The 13,313-nt window shown below is 42.3% G+C and overlaps 1 protein-coding gene across 1 annotated transcript in view; it reads left to right on the top strand.

Moving 5' to 3' along the window:
* LOC115124066 (gamma-aminobutyric acid type B receptor subunit 1-like) overlaps positions 1 to 13,313 on the top strand; it is a 254,510-nt gene that overhangs the window by 19,117 nt on the left and 222,080 nt on the right. Inside the window, exons 2-3 of the mRNA XM_065020170.1 lie at positions 11,914 to 11,981; positions 12,108 to 12,246. Coding sequence (XP_064876242.1) covers positions 11,914 to 11,981; positions 12,108 to 12,246 — 207 coding nt within the window. The remainder of the gene's footprint in view (positions 1 to 11,913; positions 11,982 to 12,107; positions 12,247 to 13,313) is intronic.

Here is a 13,313-nt window from a genome sequence, read left to right as displayed (position 1 = left end):
TATACTCCCTGTTATATACTGTTATACCCCCTGTTACACACCCTGTTATATACTGTTACACACCCTGTTATACACCCTGTTATATACTGTTATACACCCTGTTATACCCCCTGTTATACACCCTGTTATATACTGTTATACCCCCTGTTATATACTGTTATACACCCTGTTATACCCCCTGTTACACACCCTGTTTTACCCTGTTATACCCCCTGTTATATACTGTTATACCCCCTGTTATACCCCCTGTTATATACTGTTATACTCCCTGTTATACACCCTGTTATACACCCTGTTATATACTGTTATACACCCTGTTATATACTGTTATACTCCCTGTTATACCCCCTGTTATATACTGTTATACCCCCTGTTATATACTGTTATACCCCTGTTATACCCCCTGTTATATACTGTTATACACCCTGTTATACACCCTGTTATACACCCTGTTATACCCCCTGTTATATACTGTTATACACCCTGTTATACCCCCTGTTATATACTGTTATACCCCTGTTATATACTGTTATACCCCCTGTTATACACCCTGTTATATACTGTTATACCCCCTGTTATATACTGTTATATACTGTTATACCCCCTGTTATATACTGTTATACCCCCTGTTATATACTGTTATACCCCCTGTTATATACTGTTATATACTGTTATACCCCCTGTTATATACTGTTATACCCCCTGTTATATACTGTTATACCCCCTGTTATATACTGTTATACACCCTGTTATACACCCCGTTATATACTGTTTTACCCCCTGTTATATACTGTTATACCCCTGTTATATACTGTTATACCCCCTGTTATATACTGTTATACCCCCTGTTATACACTGTTATACCCCCTGTTATACACCCTGTTATATACTGTTATACCCCTGTTATACACCCTGTTATATACTGTTATACCCCCTGTTATATACTGTTATACCCCCTGTTATACACCCTGTTATATACTGTTATACCCCTGTTATACCCCCTGTTATATATACTGTTATACCCCCTGTTATACACCCTGTTATATACTGTTATACACCCTGTTATACACCCTGTTATATACTGTTATACCCCCTGTTATACCCCCTGTTATACCATGTTATACATCTTGTTATATACTTTGATCTATACCGTTAAATACCCTGTTACATTTACAGTTATACACCATGTTATACACCATGTTATATACCCTGTTTACTGTTATATACCCTGTTATTTACTGTTGTAATACAATGTTATACACCCTGTTATGTAATGTTATACACCCTGTTATATACTCTATTAACACCCTGTTATATACAATGTTATATACCCTGTTATTTACTGTTGTACACCCTGTTATGTGCTCTTATACAAACTGACTTGCCTAGTTAAATAAAGTAAAATTAAAATAAATATGGTAAAAACAACCAGAAATGGCCAGGCCTTATTGTAATGGGTGCGTGTTGGTGGCAGGGAAGTCAGGCGCAGGAGAACTTGGTATAAACAGAGCAGTTTAATAAACATTCCAAAAACTCAGAAAACCAAAATATACAAATAAGAGGGTGCAAAACCCGTTACCAGAACATAACTTACCAACACATACAACAATCATCAACAGATACAACAAACAATCACCGACAAGGACATGAGGGGAAACAGAGGGTTAAATACACAACAGGTAATTGATGGGATTGGAACCAGGTGTGAAGACAAAGACAAAACAAATGGAATGTGAAAAATGGATCAGCGATGGCTAGAAGGTCGGTGACATCGACCGCCGAACAACGAGAGGGACCGACATCGGCGGAAGTCGTGACACTTATTTAATTTGGTAGTTTACTGCCTAATCCAGATACCTTTGTACTAAGTACACTGCAGAATTTCACTCACTGCTCTCTCCTAAAAACTGTAGCCTCGGGAAACATTTCAAAGAGGGAGAGAAAAAATAATTACTACCCCCATTCTCCTGTATTGGAAACAAAACATTTCTTTAGCATAAGGGATGTTTTATCCCTGGCATCTATTAACAAGTTGTTTGTCCCTACGTCTCCCTTAACATAAAAACTGTCATCTCTATGAACCTTTATTGTATGGTCTCTTACGTCTCCCTTAACATAAAAACTGTCATCTCTATGAACCATTATTGTTTGGTCTCCTACATCTCCCTTAACATTAAAAACCGTAATCTCCATGAACCACTATTGATCTAGGCCATACACCGCTATGTACCATTTTCCTCTCCTGCTGCTTTCAAGAGGATTTGTTACTGCTCTTTTGAAAAAGATGCTAAGGCTTGAATCGCAGCACCCCCCCTCCCCAAATGCAGTGGGTGCGGTAGTCTCCATTACCACTCTAGTCATTATCTAACCTTGTATTACTAGAGTATCGCATCATTAGAGTGCTAAAAAATGTAGTCATTAGCATACATTTTGCAACAAAAAATAAATAAACATCCTCTCACTGTCAACTGCGTTTATTTTCAGCAAAATGAACATGTGTAAATATTTGTAAGAACATAACAAGATTCATAAACTGAGACATAAACTGAACAAGTTCCACAGACATGTGACTAACAGAAAATGGAATAATGTGTCCCTGAACAAAGGGGGGGGGGGTCAAAATCAAAAGTAACACTCAGTATCTGTTGTGGCCACCAGCTGCATTAGGTACTGCAGTGCATCTCCTCCTCATGGACTGCACCAGATTTGCCAGTTCTTGCTGTGAGATGTTACCCCACTCTTCCACCAAGGCACCTGCAATTTCCCGGACATTTCTGGGGGGAATGGCCCTAACCCTCACCCTCCAGTCCAACAGGTCCCAGACGTGCTCAATGGGATTGAGATCTGGGCTCTTCGCTGGTCTTGCAGGAAATCACGCACAGTACGAGCAGTATGGCTGGTGGCATTGTCATGCTACTACTACTTTACTCTACTACTCTACTACTTTACACTACTACTCTACTACTTTACACGACTACTTTACACTACTACTGCACTAATACTTTAAACCTCTATTATTATATTATCTACACATTATTACACGATTAACCTCTACAGGATCAGTGTCAATGCCCCCCCCCCTCCCCCCATTCTCCTACATTAATTTCACATTTCCACAAACTTCAAAGTGTTTCCTTTCAAATGGTACCAAGAATATGCATATCCTTGCTTCAGGTCCTGAGCTACAGATTCGGGTATGTAATTTTAGGTGAAAATTTGAAGAAAAAAAATAGGGTTGGATCCTTAAGAGGTTTTAACATGTAATGCGCCAAATCCACAAAATACATCAGTCAATTCCTCAGGGAAAAGGTACATTTCAATGAGAGTTAAAATAGTTCACAATACGTGAACCTCTTTCTGCCCACAACTTAAATTCAGTCAGTAGCATAGACCCAACGCTATTGAAATGACCAGTACATCCTGCAAATAACCCAATTTATAATGGGTTGTATTCTTAACATCAGGCACATAATAACGACACAATTACCCAGAAAATAGCCTTAAAGTTCATCCAAGTGTTTCTTTGCAAAGATTTCACATGCGCAATGTGGGTTTAGCGATCAACGAGTTGAATCGACATTCATTAGTTTAGAAACAGATCAAGGTCAATAAAATCAGATAAATCCGTAATGTTTTTTTGTTTGTTGTTGATGGAAACCCTCATTAGTTGTTTTTTTAAAACGTTGTTGCAAGTTACGTCTATATTCCGTGTTAATTCTCCCTAACGCTTACTGCAGAAAAAAATACAAATTATTTAAATGTATTAACCAGGACTGAGAAAATACCATAAGCGTTTTATAGTTTCATTGGTTAGGGTAAGTGAATTCTCCATACTTTCCTGTCATAAATGTAACAAATATTGCCCCTACACTCACTTTTCCTAGACCAAATGGCCCCACACACTACACATCGGTATTGTTCCACTGCAATATCCATGCTGATAATCGGTTTCAAACCTGCCATCAAAGCAGACATACACATTCTATCAATATACTCACATACCCAAACTGTGTTCAAATACCAATACTAATATACTACATGCTTAATGAGTATATACTATATACTTCATACTATATATTTCAGTATACTGTAACCAAACGGTAACCTTTCAGTTGAGATTTGCATGTCTACCCGAAGTTGATGCTGTTGCTACACTGAGGCAAAAAAGTATTTAGTCAGTCACCAATTGTGCAAGTTGTCCCACTTAAAAAGATGAGAGAGGCCTGTAATTTTCATCATAGGTACACTTCAACTATGAGAAAAAAAATAAAGAAAATCACATTGTAGGATTTTTAATGAATTTATTTGCAAATTTGCAAACCACCCCCACAACATGATGCTGCCACCCCCGTGCTTCACGGTTGGGATGGTGTTCTTCGGCTTGCAAGCCTCCCCCTTTTTCCTCCAAACATAACGATGGTAAATCAGGTAGCATCAGGCTCAGGTAGCATCAGGCTCAGGTAGCATCACCTGAGCATCAGGCTCAGGTAGCATCAGGCTCAGGTAGCATCATGCTCAGGTAGCATCAGGCTCAGGTAGCATCAGGCTCAGGTAGCATCAGGCTCAGGTAGCATCACCTGAGCATCAGTCTCAGGTAGCATCAGGCTCAGGTAGCATCACCTGAGCATCAGGCTCAGGTAGCATCAGGCTCAGGTAGCATCAGGCTCAGGTAGCATCAGGCTCAGGTAGCATCAGGCTCAGGTAGCATCAGGCTCAGGTAGCATCACCTGAGCATCAGGCTCAGGTAGCATCAGGCTCAGGTAGCATCAGGCTCAGGTAGCATCAGGCTCAGGTAGCATCAGGCTCAGGTAGCATCACCTGAGCATCAGGCTCAGGTAGCATCAGGCTCAGGTAGCATCAGGCTCAGGTAGCATCAGGCTCAGGTAGCATCAGGCTTGAATTTTAGATCAAAGCTTTAATCAAATCCAGACATATTTAAATTCTTTATAATGATTTTTAAATGACGCTTCCAGTTTTGGCGGGAAATACCAGGGTTCCCTGGGAGAAAAATATTTATTCTCAGGATAGAACATGTTTTAAAATACTGGGAAAATATTCCAACCTAGTACATATTATATAACACAAAAAAAACCCAGTGTTTGTGATTGGAGTCACGTCCAGTGATCTTACCTGCCCTCTGGTTCCAAAGGATGGGACGGGTGTGTGTGTGCTCTGACTGAGGGGGTGTTGGGATGGTGTAATTAGCAGGTGATACTGTGGGTGAACCCGGGCCGTAATCACAGGTTCCAGATGCAACCGTCCTCAAGGGAGCTGCACACACAAGCACGCACACGCACAACACAGGCACAGACACACGCGCAGACACACATACATACGCACAGACACACACACACTCGCACGCACACACAGACACACATACAAACGCGTACACACACACACAGACACACACACACAGACACGCGCACAGACAGACATACACACACACACACACACACACACACACTCGCGTGCACGCACACACAGACACGCACACAGACACGCGCGCACACACAGACAGACAGACAGACAGTGGTGTAAAGTACTTTACTTTACTATTTCTATTCTTTTACTACATTCCTAAATAAAATAATGTACTTTTTACTCCATACATTTTCTCTGACACCCAAAAGTACTCGTTACATGTTGAGTGTTTAACAGGACAGAAAAATGGTCTAATTCACTTATCAAGAGAACATCCCTAGTGCCTCTGATCTGGAGGACTCACTAAACAGAGAACATCCCTGGTCATCCCTACTGCCTCTGATCTGGAGGACTCACTAAACAGAGAACACCCCTGGTCATCCCTACTGCCTCTGATCTGGAGGACTCACTAAACAGAGAACATCCCTGGTCATCCCTACTGCCTCTGATCTGGAGGACTCACTAAACAGAGAACATCCCTGGTCATCCCTACTGCCTCTGATCTGGAGGACTCACTAAACACATGCTTTGATTTTAGATGATGTCTGAATGTTGTGCAGTCTAGGAAATCGTGCAGTCTAGTTTGCTTAATATAAAGAATGTAAAATTATTTTTTTTTATACTTAAGTATATATTGGCAATTACATTTACTCCTGATACTTAAGTACATTTACAACAAAATACTTTTAGGCTTTTACTCAAGTAGTATTTTACTGGGTGACTTTCACTTTTACTAAAGTCATTTTTGCTAGATCGAATCCCCGAGCTGACAAGGTAAAAATCTGTCGTTCTGCCCCTGAACAAGGCAGTTAACCCACTGTTCTTAGGCCGTCATTGTAAATAAGAATAAGTTCTTAACTGACTTGCCTAGTTAAATAAAGATGAAATAAAAATAAATGTTCTGTTAAAAACACATTCTTATTTACAATGACGGCCTACCCCGGCCCAAACCCGGACGACGCTGGGCCAAACCCGGACGACGCTGGGCCAAACCCGGACGACGCTGCGCCGCCCAATGACCAACCATCACGGGTGGTTGTGATACATTCTGGAATTGAACCAGGGTCTGTAGTGATGCCTCTTGCACTGAGATGCAGTGCCTCAGACCGCTGCGCCACTCGGGAGCCTCAAATTAAGGTATATTTACTTTTACTGAACTATTACAATTTGGTACTTTTTCCACCACTACTCACACAGCTGTGTTTTTGGGACATTTCTGGACTCTTTGTAAGTGTATATTTTTTGCCTAATAAAAATCCTATTTTCCCTAACCCTAAACATAGCCCTAACCCTAAACCACAAAACCCTAACCCTAAACTACAAACCCTATCTACAAAATTGCTTCCAACACTCTACTCAGCAAACTGGATGCAGTTTATCACAGTGCCATCCGTTTTGTCACTAAAGCACTTTATACCACCCACCACTGCAACTTGTATGCTCTAGTCGGCTGACCCTCGCTACATATTCGTCGCCAGACCCACTGGCTCCAGGTCATCTACAAGTCCATGATAGATAAAGCTCCGCATTATCTCAGTTCACTGGTCACGATGGCAACACCCATCCGTAGCACGCGCTCCAGCAGGTGTATCTCACTGATCATCCCTAAAGCCAACACCTCATTTGGCCGCCTTTCGTTCCAGTTCTCTGCTGCCTGTGACTGGAACGAATTGCAAAAATCGCTGAAGTTGGAGACTTTTATCTCCCTCACCAACTTCAAACATCAGCTATCTGAGCAGCTAACCGATCGCTGCAGCTGTACATAGTCTGGTAAATAGCAAACCCGTTTTCACCTACCTCATCCCCATACTGGTTTTATTTATTTACTTTTCTGCTCTTTTGCACACCAATATCTCTACCTGTACATGACCATCTGATCATTTATCACTCCAGTGTTAATCTGCAAAATTGTAATTATTCGCCTACCTCCTCATGCCTTTTTGCACACAATGTATATAGACTCCCCTTTTTTTTTCTACTGTGTTATTGACTTGTTAATTGTTTACTCCATGTGTAACTCTGTGTTGTCTGTTCACACTGCTATGCTTTATCTTGGCCAGGTCGCAGTTGCAAATGAGAACTTGTTCTCAACTAGCCTACCTGGTTAAATAAAGGTGAAATAAATCAAATAAAAAAAATAAACATAGCCCTAACCATAAACATAGCCCTAACCCTAAACCCTAACCCTAAACATAGCCCAACCCCAAAACCCTAAACCGAACCCTTAAGCTTAAAATAGCATTTGAAACAATTCAGGACCTGAAAAAAAAGTACTGCTGTTTCAAATAAGTTATTGTTTTCCTACCTTTTAACAGTATTAAGTTGAATTATTAGGACGTTGGGGTACTAATAGTGTAGGAAAACAAATACAGGCACACACACACACACACACACACTTCCTCAGGGAGATGGGGTATAGAGAGGTAGTTACAACACAGCAGAACAGACGGAATACCCACAGCACAACACTGAGATGTATGCGAAATCATAGAAACAGAATGTAAATTCTGGATTATAGTTCCTATGTGAGAAACATGATGCTGTGTGGCCTGTTGAGAGGACACCGGCTGTTATCTAGTAGACAAAAACCTATAGCTAGTTTTCCAGCTACACTCTTATGCCACACCGTTAATCAGCTAACACTGACAACATAACCACAGCAGATGGAATACCCACATTCAGATGTATGAGAGAACGATATGCTATGATGCGGATGGCAGCAGTGACATCACTCTAATGACAATTACATCCTGTTAAATCTGCTAGGCCTATACAGCAACAGTGTGAAGCTAGCCTACAATGTTAATCAGCTAGCATTATCGCATTCATGTAAATGGCCTAATTGTGTTGTATTGCAAGGTGTGTGTGTGTGTGTGTGTGTGAGAGAGAGATTGTGTGTGTGTGTGAGATAGTGTTTGTGTGTGTGTGTGAGATAGTGTTTGTGTGTGAGATAGTGTTTGTGTGTGTGTGTGAGATAGTGTTTGTGTGTGTGTGTGAGAGAGAGATTGTGTGTGTGTGTGAGAGAGAGAGATTGTGTGTGTGTGAGAGAGAGATTGTGTGTGTATGTGAGATAGTGTGTGAGAGTGTGTGTGTGTGAGAGATAGTGTAGGAGTGTGTGTGTGAGAGATAGTGTAGGTGTGTGTGTGTGTGAGAGATAGAGTTGTGTGAGATAGTGTAGTGTGTGTTTCAGGGAGTATTCAGTCCTCAGGTGACACGACTGTTTGTTGACGTGTTCATCAGAGCTTGTCAACCTTCCCCATCTGTGTACCATCTTCTTCACTAGACAAGGGCATTTTATTGGGTTCTCTGATCTCAATGAATCAATTCAATTCAATTCAAGGGCTTTATTGGCATGGGAAACATATGTTAACATTGCCAAAGCAAGTGAAGTAGATAATAAACAAAAGTGAAATAAAAATGAATAGTAAAAAGATCATTTGTTCATTGAACTAAAATCACCTGTTCCAAATGACACAACTTAACATCAAAGTATTACCATTTCAAAATGCAATTCACACATTACATCTGAGATGACTGTCTATTCACTTCATTACAATGACCTCACTATCAATTGATCCAACTGCTCAAAATGATAAGTAACTGTTGCATTACTCTTAATGTATAGTTTTGTGGAAACTGACGAACAATATTCCATGTTTAGATCATGAAAGTTTCAGGATAACGAGATCCATTGACACCAAATACCGTGGACCATGAACCAATTGGACTACATTATCTATGGATGTAATATTTCATCATCATTCTTTATCAGACACTGTTTCTATGGTCTAGTAATGTCAGATTTAGTATATGATAGGTGCCCTCACGAACAAGCCGTCCTTCTCCAGGTCATGGATGACGCATGCAATGACATCACGACAGACCAGTGTCAGGCCTGGATTCGCCCGAAGATTCTTCCCAAGATGTTTGGCTAATGAAAACATCCATTGTGATGTGGATGAGAACCTGTGGCCAAATCTACAAGACAGGGTTGAGGGAAATATAGAAGTACAGTAATCGATCCTTTGTTTTGCTTTTTACAGTAAGCCATGTGAGGAACACTGCAGTGATGTTTTACAGTAAGCCAGGTGAGGAACACTGCAGTGATGTTTTACAGTAAGCCAGGTGAGGAACACTGCAGTGATGTTTTACAGTAAGCCAGGTGAGGAACACTGCAGTGATGTTTTACAGTAAGCCAGGTGAGGAACACTGCAGTGATGTTTTACAGTAAGCCAGGTGAGGAACACTGCAGTGATGTTTTACTGTAAGCCAGGTGAGGAACACTGCAGTGATGTTTTACAGTAAGCCAGGTGAGGAACACTGCAGTGATGTTTTACAGTAAGCCAGGTGAGGAACACTGCAGTGATGTTTTACAGTAAGCCAGGTGAGGAACACTGCAGTGATGTTTTACAGTAAGCCAGGTGAGGAACACTGCAGTGATGTTTTACAGTAAGCCAGGTGAGGAACACTGCAGTGATGTTTTACAGTAAGCCAGGTGAGGAACACTGCAGTGATGTTTTACAGTAAGCCAGGTGAGGAACACTGCAGTGATGTTTTACTGTAAGCCAGGTGAGGAACACTGCAGTGATGTTTTACAGTAAGCCAGGTGAGGAACACTGCAGTGATGTTTTACAGTAAGCCAGGTGAGGAACACTGCAGTGATGTTTTACAGTAAGCCAGGTGAGGAACACTGCAGTGATGTTTTACTGTAAGCCAGGTGAGGAACACTGCAGTGATGTTTTACTGTAAGCCAGGTGAGGAACACTGCAGTGATGTTTTACAGTAAGCCAGGTGAGGAACACTGCAGTTGATGTTTTACTGTAGTTTTTTTCTTTTTTCTGTAGCTAATTATTTTTGCTTCGATTCAAAGAATGATTCCACTGTGTCTGTAGTATTCATAATGAAACCTCTATCACACATTTTTTACTACAATATTTAAGGAATGAACGAACAACTACACAGTGAAACTATCGGTATCTTGTATCTGGGTGATCTAAATGAATGTTCCTATGGTATTTCATGCTAAATGAGTTATTTGAACCAATGATTCTGCAAGTGCAAGGTTTCTTTAAAGATATGAATGAACAATGCAATGTTTTGAACATTGGACAGCCTGTGTTACAAGTTATTCTGCTCTGCATGCATTATTTGGTGTTTTATGTTGTACATGGAGGATATGTTTTGCAGAATTCTGCATGCAGAGTCTCAATTGGGTGTTTGTCCCATTTTGTGAATTATTGGTTGGTGAGCGAACCCCAGACCTCACAACCATAAAGGGCAATGGGTTCTGTAACCGATTCAAGTATTTTTAGCCAGATCCTAATTGGTATGTCGAATTTTATGTTCCTTTTGATGGAATAGAAGGCCCTTCTTGCCTTGTCTCTCAGATCGTTCACAGCTTTGTGGAAGTTACCTGTTGCGCTGATGTTTAGGCCGAGGTATGTATCGTTTTTTGTGTGCTCTAAGGCAACGGTTCTAGATGGAATTAATATTTGTGGCCACGGCAACTGGACCTTTTTTGGAACACCATTGTTGTTGTTTTACTGAGATTTACTGTCAGGGTCCAGGTCTGACAGAATATATAGGTGCTGCTGTAGGCCCTCCTTGGTTGGGGACAACAGCACCAGATCATCAGCAAACAGTAGACGTTTGACTTCATGTTCAAGTACAGTGAGTTTGGGTGCTTGGAGAAGAAGAAGACAGAATGTAAACTACTCAACATGGAGAAGTGGTTGATAAACTGGAGGCCATGTTTCAGAAGGCACAGGTTGACATGGAGAAGCAGCTGAGGCTGGACTTCGTGACTAATGCTCCAGGTAACGCTCCTCCTTCTCAAAACCCATTGGAGAAGGTCACAAGGGGAGGGACTTTGAATCTCCTCCTCCAATACAGTTGAAAAAGAGGCGAGGAATCATGAAAAGATAGATTGAGGTCTGATAAGTAGTCAGTAGGTATAGAGCTGCATCTAGTGGCCACGGGCAGGTACTGACAGTGTTTACAGGCAGAAAAGGCTAACAGCCTAACGGATACAGAGAGATCTGACAGAAAGGTTGCATCCCAAAATGGCACCATATTTCCATAGTGCACTACATTTGATCAGAGCTCTATGGACCCTACTCAAAAGTAGTGCACTATAAAGTGAATGGAGAGCCATTTGAGACTAAGCCAGAGGACAGGGTTGGCTGACTGGCTGGCTGGCTGACTGGCTGGTTGGTTGGCTGGCTGGTTGACTGGTTGGCTAGTTGAGTGTTTGGCTGGCTGGCTGGCTGGTTGGCTGGCTGACTGTTTGGCTGGCTGGCTGATTGGTTGGTTGGTTGATTGGTTGTCTGGTTGACTGGCTGGCTAGTTGACTGTTTGTCTGGTTGACTGGCTGGCTAGTTGACTGTTTAGCTGGATGGCTGGCTGACTGGTTGTCTGGCTGACTGGTTGGCTCTCATCATGTCCTGGTCATTTCTTGTTTATCTGACGGTGTGTCTCTCCTCTCGTTCCCAGGAGGTTGTGCTATAATCCGGCCTCCCAGAGATGGAGGGATAAGGTACAGAGGACTGACCCAAGAGCAGGTAGGGGGACGCAGGTTTATGTACTGTACTAGATAGTAACAAATGTACATGACAATTATTCAACAGGTACAGCTCCCTATCTCACGTTGTGTGTGTGTGTGTGTGTGTGTGTGTGTGTGTATCCAGATCCGCAGTGTCCATGTGCTACCTCTGGACTATGAGATTGAGTACATCTGCAGAGGGAACAGAGTGATCGTAGGTCCCAATGTTAGGAAGTGTCTACCCAACGGTACCTGGACGGACCTCACCCAGCGCAGCAAATGTTGTGAGTATCTCTTCTACTCTAATACACTAATCCGTAACTGACCATATATCCATATATTTGTTCATTCATATACTTCCACGTGTGACGGACTGGGTGTCCTGTGCACCACAAGACTGTGTTAGCCCACAGAGCGAAAGTCTAGGCATTCGCATTGGGCAGCTAACGAAAGTCCAGTCTTAGTCAAGGTTACTCATAAACTCTCTTTCTGCTTCGACCCGTCTTTCTCCATCGTGCGTCTACTTTCAGCCCCTTCAAAACAGGGGGTCTACTGCTTTTAGAACGAGGTAAGGCCCTCTAACATCCATTCACATACTCGACTGCTATCCACTGAAAGCATGCAGCTTTTTCATGGCAACGATGGTACGTCTCTATAACCCCTGTCGACTCTCTATAACCCCTGTCGACTCTCTATAACCCCTGTCGACTCTCTGTAACCCCTGTCGACTCTCTATAACCCCTGTCTACTCTCTATAACCCCTGTCGACTCTCTGTAACCCCTGTCGACTCTCTATAACCCCTGTCAACTCTCTATAACTCCTGTCGACTCTCTATAACCCCTGTCGACTCTCTGTAACCCCTGTCGACTCTCTGTAACCCCTGTCGACTCTCTGTAACCCCTGTCGACTCTCTGTAACCCCTGTCGACTCTCTATAACCCCTGTCGACTCTCTATAACCCCTGTCGACTCTCTGTAACCCCTGTCGACTCTCTATAACCCCTGTCTACTCTCTATAACCCCTGTCGACTCTCTGTAACCCCTGTCGACTCTCTATAACCCCTGTCAACTCTCTATAACTCCTGTCGACTCTCTATAACCCCTGTCGACTCTCTGTAACCCCTGTCGACTCTCTGTAACCCCTGTCGACTCTCTGTAACCCCTGTCGACTCTCTGTAACCCCTGTCGACTCTCTGTAACCCCTGTCGACTCTTTGTAACCCCTGTCGACTCTCTGTAACCCCTGTCGACTCTCTGTAACCCCTGTCGACTCTCTGTAACCCCTGTCGACTCTCTGTAACCCCTGTCGACTCTCTGTAACCCCTGTCGACTCTCTGTAACCCCTGTCGACTC

This window comes from Oncorhynchus nerka, linkage group LG7, assembly GCF_034236695.1.
Source record: "Oncorhynchus nerka isolate Pitt River linkage group LG7, Oner_Uvic_2.0, whole genome shotgun sequence".
NCBI classification, from domain to species: Eukaryota; Metazoa; Chordata; class Actinopteri; order Salmoniformes; family Salmonidae; genus Oncorhynchus; species Oncorhynchus nerka.
This window is presented reverse-complemented; position numbering and strand designations above follow the sequence as displayed.